Genomic DNA, 20,012 nt, shown 5'->3' with positions numbered 1-20,012 from the left:
AATTTCAAAGAAGGCGCACGAGCAATCGTCTCTTTGATATAAATATGTTAACATACAAAAAAAAAAAAAAAGTTCACATGAGATTTTTAGATGAAAAGATTTGGAAGTTGATTGCCCACATGTCGATGCTCTCACATGCTTAGCGAGGCCGACATGGGATAAACTTAAATCTACGAATTATTCGAATCTATAATGATATATTTAAGCCATCATTACAAAACCCAAGGATGTATGACCTAAGCAATGTAGATCCAATAGGGTTTATTTTCTTCCACCATTAGCAAACGGGATTTGATTTCATGACCTTACTATTAATCGTCAGGTTTGTTATCAGATAATCTGCTGTGTACATACCATTCATTGAACGATTTAGAGATTATTTAAATCTGGGTGTACGTACTATTAGATCATCTAAATCTGCTGCGTATATACTATTCATCGAACGTTTTGTTATCAGCTAATCTGATATCCTCAAGTGGTATCACATGATAAAGTAGTCTCCACACACGCTCGGATTAAAGCCTGCAGACTTGCGAACCACAACCTCCACACTTGGAGCAAGTGACTGCAATCCCATAGTCTCCGTTTTTTACGTGGAAACTAAACCCGGGACGTGGCGAGAGCCTATTGCCATCTATAGGGTCAAGTTCTTTCATCGCGGAGTCTGAGGTCGTATTCCTCGTGGTGGTCCATGACTAATAGATAAGGTTCTCTCTTGATGATGGTGGTCCATGACTAGCTGTGATGGTTACGTGGAAGGGGACCGGTCTTGTGTTCCTAGTAATGGTCCATTAATAATGAAGAAATAAATCTATCTCACTATATAACTCAATTGTGATTTAGCAATGAGATGGTAAGGAAAAAAGTGTTAGGGATGAAACTGAGCTTAACAACCTTCAGCCTTATGCGAAGGATAGCAATGCTAAAGACAATACCATCTAGGAATCAGGGAGCGTATTTATAGCCGTTTACACAATTGACCATGTTAGCTGAAGCATTACAGTATTACAGTATCATGTGCTTTAATTGTAGTACAATAAATTTCTCAGCCACCCGTTTTCTTTAAAAAAAATTACTATTCCGTATTAGAAGAAGAAGATTAGAGTTGAGGAATTGGAAGTAATATTAGCATAAGATATAAAGCTAAACAAAAATGCAAGCAAAACATCACTGACAAATATAAGAAGTGAAATAATAATACCTTTGATTTTGTATGTTTGCTCCGGGAAATAAAAGATCCAATAAAACTAGATAACATTTGTTGTATAATGATGAAGAGATAGAATGAAAGAGGCTCTCATTGTCTCACACCCCTCCTCCCTTTAAACCAAGGAGGGAAAATTTACCATTAATGAAGTAAGAGAAAGAAGGATATAGGATACAAGCCTAGATCCAATCGCTGAATTTGGATGGAAAATTTCCTTTCCAAAGGGTAAGAATGATGCTACCCGGGAGAATGTGTCAAAATCTTTTTTCCAAGTTAATCTTTAGGAGAACGAGAGGAGTCTTTCCTTAAGTCTATTGGCTAGAACTTAGATATTATTTTCGAATTATGATACAAAGGGTGAAGGGTCTACAATCTATGATCATGGTGGCATTGATATTTTTGGGAATGAGCAACATGTGGGTTTTAGGTAAAATGTAACAATCATTGTGAAAGCTACTTAATACCTAATGAATCAGGACTTTTAATTCATTCTAGAACCCATGGTAAAATTAGACAATGAACCCGTTCGGTCCATTTGGTTGAGAGCAATAATAATCTCATCCAATGAGAATGGTTTAGCAAGGCTGATTTTTCCTCCATGATTATTTTGATGTAATAATGATGTCAGCTATATTTGCTCCCTGATTATTTTGAGACATGATAAAAATATTTAATCGGACAACACATGTTCTGATCAAAATATTATGGTTTGGTGACTAAAAAAATAGCGTCATAACATTTTTGTGATGCCGCCGCTAAAATATTTCCATTCTTTGATCGTAAATTTCAAATTTTTTAAATCATTTTAGTATATATTAGACTATAATGTATTTCTTGATATTTGGTGGTGGAATTGAGAATGAAAATGATTGAGAATGTGTAGGTCTTCCATTTAGGTGAGTGACACATTTGATCTGATTTATTTTGTAAAAATAAAATATGGTTTTATACATAAAATAATTAGAATAATAGTGAAATATAAGTGTATCCGATTACAAAAACAACATAACTTTATATGAATAAAATATATAATTTAAAGCTCAAGAAATAAATTTGAAGCTACGTAATCATTATCTTAACATAAAATCACTCTCTCTCTTTCTCGTGTGAGATTAATGAGTGTTCTATCTACGTCTAAATTCAATCAATAATATTCTTTGTCTCAGAAGCTCGCGACAAGACTTAATTGGACCACTTTCAATGGATTGAATAGAGAATATTTAAAAAAAATTAATTGAGAAATAACAAAGGAGAAATTTTAATTCATATTGAGGAATTAAATAAGGATTCGATTTTACTGATAAACTACCCCAAAGAGCCGATTCGAATTGATCCACCTCTTTTTAGTCCTTCAACAATGATCATCATAAAATTGCTAAAAGATAATTTTTTTTAAGGAAATTGTTTTAAAAAGCTTTGTCAAGAAACACACACATACATACAACTTTCAAGCCCTATAATAGTTTCTGTAATACCTCGGAAAATGCAAACGGCATGGCAGTATCTAACAACGTCAAAACTACCTTTAACCGGAGAGCAAGTAGATCTATCAGGTAAGCATTGTAACACTATCAAATCGGATAATGCATGGTCTTTTATTCATAAATGCTTGATATCTAATCATATATAGGATTGACAGGAGTAATAAGTGTGGTAACACAATCAAATCGGAACAGGATGGACCAGCAACAATGAGATGTTTTCTTTCATGTGTGTGTCGGAGTTGGTGTATGCATCAATGTTCTTGTATATAGTTTTCATCATTCATGAAAAGTTGAGTATCCTTTCAAGTAAAGCAATGCGGAATGTGTTATATTTATAATTTCTTTTAATTTCAGTCAACATCCTTGACAGCTTTGCCCTTTAAAAATCAGATATTTTCACTACGTATTTTAAAAAATTATAGTTTGACCCTTTGAATCAAATATTTTTGACTTTTGTCCACAACTATAAAATTAACTAATTTGACTTTCTTTAATGAAATATTTTGATCAAATTTGATTCTAATCATATTTCAACTACTTGGCTAAAATTAGATTCGATCAATCTTATTTTGATCAAATTTGAGAAAAATTAAATTTTGATTAATTTTTTAACTTTAGTCAAATTTAATTTTGATCGGTCTAATTGGCTTGATTTAGGGTGTCATACGGAATTAGAAAAACTATAAATTATGATTTTTTATATAAAATATTTGTAAAATTTTTACTTGTTAGAAAATTTAACAAGTGCTAATATAAAATTTTATTTACTACTCATCTCATTTAATTTGAATCCCATATATAAAGACTATGATTTCAGTTCTTTCTTATCCAAAACGAAAGGATGTAAAATGGTATCAATCTAATATTTATACTACAAAGGAAAAAGGTTATAAAATTGAGAGAGTAAACATTTTTCAAGTAATTGTCCCAAGCTTAAAATATTATTTTTCATAACAGGAACATAATAAACATCTGAAATGCATAATTCCTTGTCATTATTAAGTTCAAAGAGAATTTTACCTTTGCCTCTTACTGGTCTTTGAGACAAATCACCAAATGTAAAGTTTTCGGAATAACTTTTATCTATTTCTGAAAATAACTCTTTGATGCCACACATGTGATTTGAAGCTCCTGTATCTAGATACCATATCATAGATTGATCCTCATTCAAATTATCATAACTCATTAGCAAAACTTGATTTTCGTTCTTTTCTTCCTCAACAAAATTTCTATTATCACCTTGATTGTTAGGATTATAATAACATTCATAAGGGTAATGTCCATACCTTTTGCAAACATAGTATTGTATTTCAGATTGTTTAGAGTTTCTGCCATGTCCACGGCCTCGATCACGTCCTCAACCATAACCTCGGCCTCTTTGGCTATAATTTTCTCTAACATCTTCATTATTTGGAGATTCTTGATTGGTCAGATTTCTACCTCCTCTTCCTCTTTGTCCTTATCCTCTTCCTCTTTGAGAATTTTATTCTCCTTTATTTTCAAGAGCAAACTTAGCTTGTAATGCTTGCTCCATAGTTTTATCTTCTCTTTTTATAATCCTTTGTTCATGAACTTGAAGGGAACCCATAAGTTCTTCTAAAGACATTTTTTTCAAAACTTTAGATTCTTCAATTACAACAGCAATAAAATCAAATTTCAGATTTAGAGATCTCAATATTTTTTCTATTACTCTCTGATCATTTACTTGTTCACCGTTTCGTCTCATTTGATTAACAATAGAAATGATTTTTGAGAAGTAATCAGAAATAGTTTAAGAAGTACCTTGTTGTAATTTTTTCAAACTCGGCTCGTAAAACTTGTAGATGAAGTTTCATTACCTAATCAACACCACCGAATGCTTTTTGAAGCATTTCCCAAGCCTCCTTTGAAGTATTTGCTCGAGCGATGATCTCGAATATTGTATCATCAAGCCCTTGATAGATCGTGAACAAAGCTTTTTTCTTTTTCTTCCTTCTTTCTTTGAGTTGTTTTCTTCCTTCTGCATTCATTGCTCCTTCTTCTGCTGGACTTGGTTCAGCAAATCTATCTTTTATAAACTCTCATACATCTTGGGAGCCTAGAAGAACCTTCATTTGGATGCACCATATGTCATAATTTTCTTTTGTCAATCTGGGGATCTGGAGTTGGATGGTACTAGAGGAAGAGGTCAAAGCTTAACCTATGCTCTGATACCAAATGTTGAACTTGATAGGAAGAGGGGATAGAGATATCAAACAGAGGAAGAGTAGGAAAAACTTAAATCTTCTATATTTCTCTCAAGAAAACACTTTACAATTTCAGAAACTCTATTTCTCATGACCCAACATATGGGGTTTATATAGTCCCCATATATATATTATATTAATTGTATTCAAGATGAATCATTCTCTTTCGAGAAACTCTTTCAAGAACCAATAATCAATTTGATTTATCCTTTTATAGACTTTTAATCAATTTTTTCTTCTTGATGTAATGAATCTCCCTCTTGATGCAATGAACCTTTCTTTTGATGAAATGAACCTCTTTATGACACTTGAACAAGTTTAATTCCAACACTTTGGTGGTTCTAATCTCATTGTTAATCCATATATCACATGATAATTTTTAGTTTTAGAAGCTAAATAATAAGAGGGTTTGTTCTGCTTAGTCTGCCTATCATTTTCCTGCTTCTCAGTTGGGATGGTTGATCCTAACGTACTAGTATTGTTTGTGGAAGCTTCCCGTGTTGCCTCGGGTTAAATTTTTTTGTTGGAAACTTTTGCACCGCCACCTCTCATTGTCGGATTGATCGTCTCAACTAAGAGTGTGCAGTAATACTACTACTTGTCCTTTTTGTCAATCTAAAGCAGAAACCATTAATCACTTATTTCTGTGCGTCTTTCCTATTAAATTATGGCAACTCTTTAATTCTTAACTAGATATTCAATTTTTAATGAGGAGGCGCAGTGTCCCAATTCTGATGGCCAACCCTTGTGGGTTATAAATGATATTGGTCTTTGGTGAATACGGAGGGCTACGAATGATCTTGTTTTCAACCCCATTGCTTGTTCTGTTTACAAGATTTTTCATAAGATAGTAGAATTTGTTCTCTCTAATGACAAGGCCAAATCTTCTGATAGCATGGTGCATGAAATATGTCCATATCCTATTTGTTGGGTTAAATCTTTTGAAGGATCAGTGAAGATGAATCGTGATAGCATTTCCAACAAGCTACATTGAGGGGATTAGAGTGATACTCGTGACCCATATTAGAAGTGATACTCAAGACCCAATTTTGGTTGGATGTAGGTACCCATATTATGCCTTTATCAATGAAAGGTTTTATTTTGGAATTTTATCTCATCTTCTTGTACCATGTATTTAGATGCTTCCTTCGAGGAGTATCACCCTAACCTTCATGGTCTGATCGGGCCAGCTCCTTTTTAAGGGTACCTCGATAATCAGCTCGGGTGGCTCTAGGCACTCCGGCCCTACTGATCCTCCTCGGTTGTCTGTAACTTGGTAGGGGCACGACTTTCTTGCTGTAAGATAGCATCGCCTTGATTCTTCCGGATCACTTTGGGACTCCCCGATCCCCATTGGGGTTGGGAATTTAATAGCCCGGTGATAGGTGTACACCACTGCCTTCAGCTTGTTGAGTATCAGCCGGTTGAGGATGACGTTATAGGCCGAGGGCAGATTGACTACCATGAAAGTGGTCATTATCGTCTTAGCCCTCGGCACTTCCATGATGATAACAGGGAGGGCAGTGGTGCCAATCGAGGAAATAGAGTCGCCCGTGAACCCGGTGAGCATTGATGTCATGGGTTTAAGGTCCTCGCCGGACGAATATCACAAAAGCATCGTCGTGATGGGATCGCTTAATCTCTTCTGACTCGAAAATAATTTCAGGCTCGAGCTTGATTCGGGGGCATTTCTCAACCATGTTCTGGGTGTAGGCCTTCCTATCGTTGAGCTGCTGTTGCCGGCTACCGATCCCCCAGAGATGATGTCGATCTGCCTCTCGATGAACCCCCTGGGCCACGGGGTCGCTTCTCGAGGTTCTTTGAGGTAGCGCCTGAGGTGGCCTCTTCAGATCAAGTCCTCAATTTGATTTTGGAGGTCGCGGCAGGTCTCCGTATCATGGTCATAGTGTCGATGGAACCTGCAATATTTGGACCATTTTTGTGAGTAGCTTTTAGGGGGTTGGGCTGCCGCAAAAGGCCTTTTTCCCTGATTTGGAGAAAGATCTTGGTACGAGACGCATTTAAGGGGAGAGGTGGTGGTCTCGATATCGACGGCTCTGGTCAGTCGGGCCTTCTGTGTGGTCGCATCGGCGCTATCGTGGTCGTCCCACGGGATTGTTCCACCCTTGGCCTTTTCCAGTCCATGTGTTTTCCCGCCAGTAGAGCTTCGGCGGCAATGTACTAGTTGGCGCGCTGAAGCATCTTGGGGACGGTTGTGGGCGGCTTCTCGACTAATGACCAGAAGAGCCTTAAAGGCTTCAAGCCCATTAGGAATGCCTACGTAAATAAAGAGGGGTGAGTGTCCGAGAATTCCCGGATTTAAGTGGCGAAGCATGCCACAAATTGGGAGAGCGACTCGTCTTTGCATTGGGACAACGAGAGTAAAGTGGCCACGGAAGGCCTGGGCCGCACGTTGGTGAGGAAATTCTGCTCGAACTCCCTTGTGGGCTAGTCGAAGGATGAGATCGAGGAGGGGCGCAGCCGACTGAACCACGTTCAGGCTGGTCCCCTGAAGGTTGTCGGAAATGCGTGGCACATTAGGGCATCAGACGTGCCGTAGAGGGCCATCTGAGCTCGAAACACGATGACGTGCTCCGTGGGGTCAGAGCCACCGTCATACGGATTCTGACCTGATGTGTGACACCGGGTGTGGCATGTCTTGAACCCAAAATAGGCCCTATCACTACAGACCATGGAATTGATTGAGTCAATCCAGCTTCTTGGATTGGATTATCACTTTCAGAAGGAAATAAGCGAAGCAATAAGTCGAATCCATGATGCTACTATTGACGACCATGGTCTTTACCACACTGCTCTCTGGTTTCGGCTGCTCGGACAACAAGGATATTACGTGTCCCCAAGTAATTTGCTCATTTCTTTTAATAAAACAGTATTTGTCTGTGCTATCCATAAAAAACGACCTTTTTTATCATCTTTAAGAAAAAGATGATGACCTTTTTTATCATCTTTAATAAAACAGTATTTGGGCCGATCATCAGACGCTAATCATTCACCATCGAGAAGAGATAACGTCAAAAGGCATCAAATACGAAAACATACTCACAAATTGACGTCCAAAACAACTAGTCTTCGGTTGATGGAAACATGTATTTATTTGAATTTGAGTCAAATAAAATTCAACATGTTTTGAGTACAAGAAGGAAGACCTACACATTCTCAATCATTTTCATTCTCAATTCCACCGCCAAAAATCAAGAAATACGTTATAGTCTAATATATACTAAAATGATTTAAAAATTTTGAAATTTATGATCAAAGAATGGAAATATTTTAGCGGCGACATCACAAAAATGTTATGACTCTATTTTTTAGTCACCAAACCATGATATTTTGATCAGAACATGTGTTGTCGGATTAAATATTTTTATCATGTATCAAAATAATCATGGAGCAAATATAGCTGACATCGTTATTAAAGCAAGGCAGAAATCCTTATAAAATCCAATTCGGAAGAGATCACTACTGTTGAAGCCAAGGATGCCTCTCTTTCCCTCTCAGGAAGGGACTCACTTTACTATGTAATAAGGGCATAATCCTTAACAGACAACTCTGTTACTCAACTCTAATTTTTTTCATAAAATTTTCAACCTCAAGAGAGGATGAACTCTATCCACCTGATCAGTAACTATGACTCGAATGAAGTCAAACACATAGATTCTCTTTCTTTTGCTACTTAGTGCACCAACCTTTGGATTACTATCAACAGGTCTCTCCTCTCGATTGCCATACTTGTCTTAACTTGCAAGTATTTTCTCTACTAATCATATCAGTCTTCGTAAAGCATTCTTATTGGATGAGATTATTATTGCTCTCAACCAAATGGGCCTTGGCAAGAGTCTTAGACCGAACGGATTCATTGTGTAAAATATTTTACCATAGGTACTAGAATGAATTAAAAGTTATGATTCATTAAGTATTATGTAGCTTTCACAATGATTAATACATTTTACCTAAAACCCACATGTTGCTCATTCCCAAAAATATCAATGCCACCATGATCATAGATTATAGACCCTTCACCCTTTGTAACATTATTTGCAAAATAATATCCAAGCTCAGCCAATAGACTTAAGAAAAGGTTCCTCTTCGTTCTCCTAAAATTTAATTGAAATTTTTTTTTTTTTACTTAATCTCCTAGGAAGCATCATTCTTGTGACGCATGTATATAAAGAATGAAATGAAACTGCCAAGTGGCTAGCTTCACATGCTACATGGACAAAAGCTATAAATTTTCAGAGAGAGGAGTGACCCTCTCAATTGGTTTATTTTTTGTGCTCTGATTTGCGCAGCTCCATTTGTAATTTTATAGTTTAGCTAATATAATTTTGCTTCTTGAAAAAAAACACAAATCATATGTATATGTATGTATATGTATATGGATATGTATATATACATATACATATACATATACATATACATATATATAAATATGTATATATATATGTATATATATATGTATACATATGTATATATATATGTTTATATATATATATATATATATATATATATATATATATATATATATACATTTGTATATATATATATATATATATATACATTTGTATATATATATGTATATATATATGTATACATATGTATATATATATGTATATATATATATACAAAACCCAACCTCATCTTTCCTACATTCTTTTTAGAGTAACAACTTCAAGAGCCTTTCTAAAGTTGGCAAGCAGTAGGCCTACAAGTTCTTCCACAGAGTAATTATCATTTAGGTAAGCCGCAAGAATTAACCAGCAACTTGCAAATTGTGTTTTCCAAAAAGAAAAAACAAATTTATTGCTTCATTAGCCTAATACAAGGAGTTTCTGAAATAGCATAGCTTAAAAGACAGGAGAGCAATGATGGAAAAGCATTATTCGAGCTAACAGTGGCTTTAACCTTATTGTCTTCACGATAAACATGGTTTGAACTTGCAAATTGAAGGACTCAAAAGAGTGAGCAGTATACCAGCAACTTGCAAATTGCTTTGAACTACTGTTAAGCAAGGATTTCTGTTTTCCATAGATAACACTGGCTTGAGCTTCACAGGGCTATTACAGTAAACGTTCACTTTACCTGCAGCCTTTAGTTTACAAAGGCTTAAATATATTTCAGAATAAAGGATCAATAAAAGAAGCAAGCATCGTCATACAATTAACTTGGAATAGGTTGTACAAGTAACGAGGAGATGTATTCCTTCATCTTTGTAGAGGAGTTGGTGTATCCATCAATATACTTATATATATTTTCTATTATTCGTGAAAAATTAACAATCCTTTCAAGTAAATCAATGGGGAATGCAACTGGATTGAGGCACTCTTTGTTTATATCCTTCCATGCATCGTCAGCTAGACCTCGGAGCTTCTTACATGCCACATGCATATTTGTTCCGTACTCTTTCATGTAGCATTGGACTGTGGAGGCAACATGTTCCCTAGTTTGTTCCAACTGCAAATTTCATGAAAAAAGAGGATTAAAGTTCTTCAAACTGAATTCTGAGGGATCCTTTCAGGATTTACATGATCATTATATTAAAACAAATTAAGAGACTATTATCGATAACAAGGTGTAGATGAGAGGAATTTGGGAATCTACAGATTTGGAAGCTTACGAACTTGAGTTTTTTCATTTGTACTAGATTTCTTAATATAAAATCATTTAAGGAGTTCAGCAAAACTTTGATAATGCAATTGAGTGACACAAGAAATGCTTTTGAGGTGATAAATACAAGGAATATTGAAGACAACCTTTGGAGATTACCTATTAAACCTCAATTATGGTCCATCTCATCTAATTGGAGAATGTATGTTATTTTTTTTATTTTTTATGTTATCATATTTCTACTATGAGAGATATCAGTGCAAAATTTACTATGAAAAATGTTTATATGATATAAAACACAGCAGATTATATTATGACTATACCTCATGTGAAGTAATGTCATTCATGATACGACCAATTATTGCAGAAGCTTGGACAATCTTTGGGAAACTAGTAATCCACTCAAATGCCTCCTTAGTTGCTATTTCTCCCATTCCAACAAAAGAAGCACATTCGAGCATAGGACATGCTGAACTTATGAGGGAAACATGTAGATGTTCTTCCAAAGTTGGTACGTAATGTTGATCTCTCCATTTGGATTCCTCAAAATAAGCTTCAGATAAATCTTTCATCTGTACCCAAGTAAAACAAAACCATTCCTTAATGTTTGTAATGCATGAGTAGCATCTACGAGTCAGACAATCTAAGTTCAATATTGTCGCATCTCAAACGCTTATTCTTTGCATTGGCCATTAGTGTATTTGTTTATTACTCATGTAATGCTAATTAATAAAAGTGAAAGTAAGATGAACATTATAATCTCATCACTCACCGCTTTCTTTAGATAGGTTATGCGATATTTCTCACTGGAAGCCAATAAATCTTCAAACTCTTCAAAGGTGTGCATTAGCTTTAGATAATAATCTTTCATGTACTCTGGTAATTGATGAACAACCTTCGCATCCCACCTGCATATGTATTAGTTTCACCACTTTAGAAAAATAGAACATAAACATACATGTTGTTATTTTGCTATACACAATGAATAAAACTATTATACAATATTTTATTTTATTATGTGATATTATTAGTGGTACTTTTTGTTATCATTTGTTGATCCATGATAGTAAAATGTAATATATCCATCCATAAGAGATTTGTGAACCTTTGAATTGCCTCAGTAAGTCGTTGACTCTCCTCCAATGTGCTATAGACATCATATATGTCGTCCAGAATTGAAGTAAGGGCAGCCACCTTGGTCGTTATCACTCGTGCACGAGAATAGTAGGGTTCAAAGTATACTCCCAGAATCGAGAAGTAACATTCCACCAATCGATCTCGAGCGAAACTGAGATTTTTTGAGGGGGCTAAATCATTCCACCACCTTCAAGTCGTTCACAAATCAAAATGGTATTACATATCAATTTAAATTTGATGGGAGGAGAAACCAATCTCAGCAATTAGCCTGCACTTGTTTACATTTGCAACTTGATTGTATCTTTTTTCTTTATGAAAATCCAGAAGAAATATAGCTCCAAGGAATTCAGAATTGAGGAGGAGCTTACTTGGTGATGTTCTTAAGTTCCTCGCGATGAAGAGATTGCAACAAATTGAAGTCCAACTTTGCAAGCTCCAGGATGGCATCATCTCGTGTGGCGTCCTCTTGGTAGATGAAGATGTAATCTCTTGCCAAGAGCCTTCTCATTCTTCTACAGAGAGGTGTCTCGAGGTCGAGAGACACTTGCGTTGTTAATGGTGGTTTAAGATCAGCTAATGCAGACACTAGGTTATTCTTCGTAAAAGAGATGGCTTCATCAAGAATGATCTCCCCATGAGTCCCAAGATAGGCTGCGTTGTACAAGCTTAGTAGTCCCTTCACATCACTGCCCAACGTAGACATGAAACTTCCTCCCTCATCTTTGAACTTGTTAAAGGCATCTACAGAAATACAAAAGATTTTTTGCTTTTAGAAAAAAAAACATAAAGCCATAATATCAAAATTAATTTACTGTTTTAAATGATTATGTGATAATCAAAATAAAGACTTTTGTGAGTGATTTTTATGTTTATTTTACCAAAAAAATATTATTGGTACTGTCAAAATCTATGATTGAATTAAATAAAAGATGATAAAAAATATCGTATTGTTTTGGATCACACATACAAATACTGCTTTATTTTAAGGAATTAAACGGATTACTTGGGGACACATAATGTCCGTGTTGTCTGAGCAGCCGAAACCAGAGAGCAGTGTGGTAAAGACCGTGGTCGTCAATATCAGCATCATGGATTCGACTTAGTGCTTCGCTTATTTCCTTCTGAAAGTGATAATCCAATCCAAGAAGCTGGATTGAATCAATCAGCTCCATGGTCTGCAGCAGATCAGTAGTATCATCGAACATGCTCTTTACTTGCCCCCTCAGCTCTTCAGCTCTCTCTTTCATCCTTGCGTCACACTTCTGCATCATCCATGAATAAAAATAAGTAATGAATGCACATATTTTGAACTCGGAATCGTCCCTTCTTGCTGAGAACTCGAGCATTTCAGGCATACGCATATGTTTAAAGATGTGGTGGCGTTACATGCCTGTGTTTGAGGGGACGACTGGCCGTGTAGGATGAAGTAGTCTCCCCACACGCTCGGATGATAGCCTGCAGACTTACGATCCACAACCTCATCACCTGGAGCAAGTGACTGCAAACCCATAGTCTCCCATTTTTTTTTTTGTGGAACCAAAACCTGGGAGGTCGCGAGAGCTTGTTGCCTAGTGTTGGAATTTATAAGGAAATACATTCGGTAGTTGTGGTAGAAAAAACAACTCTTAGCCACAACTATCCACTTTGTATAGGTTATGCTCCTCTTTGTCATCCATCAATCGTTATCATTTGATACAAGACAGAAGATAGAGGTGATATTTTTTATTGATATGTTCTTCCTATTTATACAGATTAGGAGGAAGAATTTTTCTCAACAAAGTAGCGAGATTTTCTCATGCAGTTGGGAAAATTTTATCTTCTATCATGAACTTGCAAGATGGTACTCCTGTCAAGGATGCCGATCTTGGATCGATGGAATGAAAATAATTTATGGGCGATAGATTTCGTGAGTGAGTATGCTAGTTAATCAATCGTATGTACATGAGAAATACGTAGTTGATGTCGGAAAACTTGATCTCACATGAAGTGAAAGTCGATGGCAATATGTTTCATGAGAGAGTGGAACACTGGATTGGTACACAGGTAGGTAGCTCTGATATTATCACAATATATTGTAGAAGTAAAAGTGGAGTTAATATTGAGTTTCTTGAGCAGATTTGTAACCCAATTGAGTTTTGCAGCAGCGGTAGCGATGACATGGTATTCAGCTTCAGTTGTAGACCATGCAATTGTCTTTTGCATCTTAGAACTCTAACTGATTGGACTAGCTCTAAAGAAAATAATATACCCCAACGTGAATGTTCTATCATCAAAGTTTCTTGCCTAATTGGTGTTAACAAAAGCATAGAGAAGTGGAGAGTGTTTGCGGAGAAAGAGACCATGATTGAGGGTTCCTTTAAGATATCACATGATTCATTTGACTGCAGACCAATGCATAGTAACGAAATCAATGAAATCCTTTCAACCCGACGTGGTGGTGGCGCTAATGCCAGGCTAGATTCAAGTGTTCCTTGCCTTTTGTCCCACCTTAATTCACTTGTTATTACCAAGTCCTGTATTTTCTCAGATGGCTACTACATAAATTATAATAATTTATTGACCGTAAAAAAGATGTCTGGGTGGGTGAGAGCTAAGTACTATAAGGAGCCAACTACTTGTCGGTATTGAGTGAGTTCCATAGCAAAACTTCCATCACATAATTTGAGTGATTCACTAGTAGAGAGGGGAGTTGTAACCTCTTTTGTGTCTTGCATGTTTATCTTTAATAATAAATCTTGAATATATTTTCTTTATGACAAGAAGAGACCTAAAGATGTATATGTTGCTTTCACTCCTAAATAGTAGCTCAAGGTTCCTAGATCTTTAAGGAAAAATCGATCCGTCAATTACTTGATGAATGTCTAGATCTCCATAGGATTATTGCTCATGACAATAATATAATCAAAATACACCAAAATATACATTATGCCTATATGTTGTTGTCATAGAAATAATGAGATATCAGACTTAGAGTTGATAAAGCCAATTAGAGTAAAAAACGAGCCAAGTTTAGTGTATTAGGCTCTTTAAGACTAACGAAGTCCATAAATAGCCTTTTGTAGTTTACAAACATGCATTGGATATTGAGGATAGATGAAACCATGAGGTTGTTGCATAAATACGTTTTCAATTAGAGTCCCCTATAAAAAAGTATTATTAACATCTAGTTTTTGTAATTGTCCGCCTCTAGTGGTGGCCAAACTTAGGATAGGTCGAATTGTTATAAGTTTAACAATATGACTGAATATCTTAGTGAAATCAATACCAGGTCGTTAATGAAACCCTTTGGCAACTAGACATGCTTTATATCTGGCAATTGATCCATCTGGGTTTCGCTTAATTTGAAAAACTCACTTACACCCGATGATGTTTTATTTGTGATCAAAGAATACAAGGTTCCATTTTGAGTTATGGAGGAGGGCATCATATTATTCGCACATGACTTTATGCCAGTGTTAAGATTTTTGGGCTTGAGTGAATATGGTGAGTTCAATGGTCTTAGGTGAAGATTTTGTGATAGCATGTAGGTCAATGATTTAATGTGGTTTGAAAATACCACTCTTGGAGTGTGTTATCATTGGATGGCTAGAGGCTATGGGATTGTGAGGTTGTATTGTTGGTATAAGCGGTGGAGAGTCATTGACATGGGCAGGATCAGGCTGAGGTATATTAGTGTCACTGGGTCTTGAAGAAGGTAAAGACAATGGTTGTGATTCTAAATATATTGGCTCATGAATGGGAGAAACTTGAGAAGAAGGGAATGAAGTAGTAATTGAGGGAATGAGCTATTGTTGAACTAGAGTAGTAGTAGAGTGTGGATCTTGAGGAGAGGAACTAGATGGTGTCATGGGAGGCTCGTCTAATAGGATAGAGGTATACTCCAATGATGAATGTTTGTTGAAATAGTTTGCATGGTAGGAGACTCATAGTTTTGGAAAGAAAAGATAGAATCCACAAAAATAACTTGGCATGATATAAAGACTTTTTTAGTTTGGAAGTTATAGCATCATAAAGCATTATATTCAAAAGAATATCTGATGAAAATGTAAGGCTTAAATCTTGATGTTATCTTATGGGAGGTATAGGGATGTAACCATAGATAATATAGACAACCAAATACTTTAAGTTTCTGAATGCTTAGAGATTTATGAAATAATATTTCAAATGAAGATTGATATTGTATGACTAGCATAAGCATACAATTAATAAGGTATATTATAGTTTGAAAGGTTGTTGTCCAGAAGGCATGGAGGCCTGATGTAGAAGTGTGAGACCAATTTCAACTATATGTCGATGTTTGTATTCGGTAGAGCCAATTAGTTAAGGAGTATGTGGGGGTAACTTGAGATGTTATATACTACAAGCAGAGAGATAAGATGTTAGGGCTTGAAATTCACCATCACCATTAGAGTAAACTGTTTTGATTGTAGACTAAAAATAGTTCTCAATCAACTTTCTAAAGTTGGTAAAGATTGTAGAAACTTCATATTTACGATGAAGAGGATATAACCATGTATACTTAGTGAAATAATTTATAAAAATGGCATAAAATCTAAATTTGTCAAAAGAAATGATTGGAGCAGGCCCAATCATCGGTATAAATAATTTTAAACGATTTAGAATAGGATATGTAGAATATGTCAAAGGATTATCTATGACTTTTATTACTAAAATATGCATCACAATAAGTTATAAAGCTACTTGATTTAAAAATAGGAAGAGAGTAATGAGAAAATAATTTCTACCAAATAAAGAATGAGGGATGACCAAGACGACGATACCACACATCGATTGGAGCTACAATCGAAGAGCGAACAGTGGGCTGAGTTATTTATGGAGTTGATGATAATTTGTAAATGTTGCCTTTATTCTCGCCTTGGACCAAGAATGCCCCTGTGCTCAAATCCTTGACAAAAAAAGAGTTAAAAAAAATTCAATTGAAGTATTGTTATGTTTGCAGAATTCAAAAACAAAAATGAGGTTTCGTTTAATATGAGGTGCACATAGAACATTATCAAGTGTAAAAGTTGCGGTATCGAAATTAAGCGTTATAAAACTAGTATGAGTAATAGGAAGTCTTTTACCATCAACGACGATGATATCTTCATTGTCGCTATAATTATTATGGATAGACAAGTTCTGAAGATCAGAGATAATATAATAAGATGCACCAAAGTCCATAATACAATTGAGTTGACTAGTAGTTAGAGTAGTCATGAGATTCACCTAAGGTCACTGTGATGGAGCAAGGACTCTGGGTCGAAACCGATAGACTTTTACGGAGTATCCAGCTTTATCATACAGTTGGCAAATGACTCTTTGTTGACTTGTGAGTCCAGGACACTAGGGTTGATGCTTATTGGAGTTGCCACCTTGATAGGAATGTTGATGATGCTAATAAAGGGGGGTTTATTTTAGACTCATAGGGTCAAGAGATATTTTTGCCAAACCTTTGTTAATGTTCTTGTTGTATTAGTTGCTCTTCCACTTGGACTTTTGACTGACTTGAGCTATGATGGTTGGTTCAGGCAACTTGTCCTCGTGTTTCAAATATATTTCATAGTCAGTCAAATTGTTATAGAGTTCTTCGAATAACATTGGTGAGTTGCGTACTCGAATTGTGGCTACCAATTCCTTGTACTCAACTCCAAGGCCATTAAGGGTATGGATTATGACTTTTTCTTCGTATAGGGAATGACCTATCAAAGCTAAGTCATCAATGATAACTTTGATATTTTGATTTCTTACTCTAATACCATGATACAAGATAGAAGATAAAAGTGATATTTTTTATTGATATATTCTTCCTATTTATACCGGTTAGGAGGGGGGATTTTCCTTAATAAAGTAGCAAGATTTTATCGAAATCTTATTTACTATCAAATTTTCTATAATAATAAAAGGCTGCAATCTATAGGGCCAAGTTCTTTCATCGGGAGTCTAAGGTCGTATTCCTCGTAGTGGTCCATGAATAATATTTCAACCACTCTCTTGATGATAGTAGCCCCATCAGTCTCAATGAAACTATGATGGATACGTGGGAGGAGACCTAGTTGAGGGAGTTTGTGGTTGTGTTCCTTCTATTGAAAAAAGGTTATAATCTATAGGGTCAAGTTCTTTCGTCGGGGAGTCTTAGGTCGTATTCCTCGTGGTGGTCCATGAATAACATTTCAACCACTCTCTTGATGATAGTAGCCCCATTGGGAGTTTGTGGTTGTGATAGGAGGAGACTTGATTGAGGGAGTTTGTGGTTGTATTGCTTATATTGGTCTATTAATAATGATTTAACTTCCTATAAAGAAATAAATCTATCATGCTTGTGATTTAGCAATAGGATCAATTGAATTTTAATAAAGAAAAATATGCACTCAAATCTAATTTGAATATTCAAATAACAATTTAGTTAGATTTAAATTAAAAAAAAATCTTACCAATGTGAGATCTGGATATACAATCTTACTTCTAAATATTTAGGGATCATTTTCCTGACTTAAATCTTAGACTCAAGTTTAGATAAGCTTAAATTATATTTAACATATTTAAATTAAATAAAACATGTTGGAATTCAACTTGAAGATCAGATTTGGATTTTACTTAATATAGAAAGATTGTACCCAAAACATGTTGGATTTTACTTGACTCAAATTCAAATAAATACGTGTTTCCATCAAATAAATACAAGTATTCAAATAAATACTTTGTGAGTCTGGTTTCGTGTTCGACGCCCTTCGGCGAACACGTGGATGTGCTCATCTCTTCTCGGTGGTGGATGACTTCAATACTGGGAGTCACCCGTAGCTGCAGCCTCAAATGAGATGTACATTTGGACTTATATGTGAGCTACAGCTGCAGTTTTGTTTTTGTTTTTTGTTTTTTTGGGAAAAAAAGAATGAATTAGCACTCAAGAAAGAGAGTTACAGCTGCTCGACAAGGCTGTCGCATCAGCCTTCCCAAAAACACAAAAAGATGATTGTGACCAGAAGTGTTAAGTTGCGTGGGGGATGAAGCTGAACTCGACAACCTTCAGCCTCGTACGAAGGGTAGCATCAGTCAAGACAGCAGAATCAGAGCATATCCAAATCTTGCTCAAGCCCTCCTGCTCTGTAAAATTTAGGGCTTCAAGAATCGTTATTCCTTCCGATATTACAGTATTGTGTGCTTTCCTTGCAGCATAGTCAACTGCTCTAATCCATCTGTTGGTAGGTGGCTATCAAGTTAAAGAGTATTCCGGATATTAAAATATATATTATTAAAAAATTCTAGAAATAAAATATTTTTTTTGACAAAAGTTTAAAAAAACAATTTCTTTCGAAAATTTGTCCAATTATACTTAAATAGTTAGGGAAAAAAAATTGGATTTTACTTAATATATATTAGAAGAAAATTATTGGAATTCACATCTATCTCTCTCATGGTCACATATGAGATTGTGTGGAGGAAGTTCCATTTGATAGATCACATATCTATGATGGGACCTCCAAATATTAATGAACGCTTGACGAAATGTCCCGAACCACATGTATATGATGCGACGTCTCGTACCACATCTATTTCAATCGATCGGCAGATGTTTCATGCCTTCCGGCAAACATGTGGCTGTGCTTAACTCATTCTCAATGGTGGACGATCAGCTCCACAACTTAAATACGGGAGGTTATAAGATAAGATTTCTTTAACTATATCTTTTTTCCTAATTTGTATAAATAGAAGAGGAAACATGTTAATGTATTGAAGTATTTTCATTTCTTCAATAAAACTTTGAGAAAAGCCAAGTTTCGCTCTTGTCTTTGGCCAGCGACCAACGTCGTTGAGACCAGCGACGTGAAAAAAGGTCGCTGCACCCATCTGCCAAAAGTTGGTGGACTTAAGGAGAACGAAGGGCGGACTTACGGAGAACGAAGGGAACGCTTGTGCCCTCACAGCAACAGCAATCGTAATAGTAGCAACGATCTACTCTTGTCCTACTCACAAAGTTTTTCGTTTATAAACCATTCTTTACATCGATCTAAGATTGGTATCCTTATCAGGAGCACTATATAGAAGATAAGATTTTCCCAACTATATGAGGAAATCTTTTTATTCTGTTGAGAAAAATCCTCTATTCTGTTGAGGGAAATTATTTTTCTTAATTTATATAAATAGGAGAGGAAATATATTAATGTATTTTTCTTAAATAACACATGAGACGCATCTTATATTTGGACATACTTATATTTGGACCTACTACTAAAAGGAAACGCACTAGCACGTAAGAAAGAGAGTTACAGCTGCTGGGCAAGACTGTTGCATCAGCGTTCCAAAAGGAAGAGTAATTCGTGAGTTCTCCTAAAAAAA

At 35.6% G+C, this 20,012-nt stretch overlaps 1 protein-coding gene across 1 annotated transcript; it reads right to left on the bottom strand.

The window, feature by feature from the left end:
• Positions 1 to 9,938: 9,938 nt before the first annotated feature.
• On the bottom strand, positions 9,939 to 13,248 carry LOC135617578 (beta-eudesmol synthase-like). Its single transcript, XM_065117955.1, has 7 exons — positions 13,069 to 13,248; positions 12,682 to 12,940; positions 12,047 to 12,419; positions 11,647 to 11,865; positions 11,314 to 11,449; positions 10,865 to 11,113; positions 9,939 to 10,388 (listed from the first exon to the last, which is right to left on the bottom strand). Exons 1-7 carry the CDS (start codon positions 13,186 to 13,188, stop codon positions 10,095 to 10,097), a joined length of 1,650 nt encoding a protein of 549 aa, XP_064974027.1. The 5' UTR covers positions 13,189 to 13,248; the 3' UTR covers positions 9,939 to 10,094.
• Between the last annotated feature and the right edge of the window lie 6,764 nt (positions 13,249 to 20,012).

Source organism: Musa acuminata, chromosome BXJ2-7 (genome assembly GCF_036884655.1).
Source record: "Musa acuminata AAA Group cultivar baxijiao chromosome BXJ2-7, Cavendish_Baxijiao_AAA, whole genome shotgun sequence".
Lineage (NCBI taxonomy): Eukaryota > Viridiplantae > Streptophyta > Magnoliopsida > Zingiberales > Musaceae > Musa > Musa acuminata.
The sequence above is the reverse complement of the archived record's forward strand: the minus strand, read 5'-3'. Positions and strand labels throughout refer to the sequence as shown.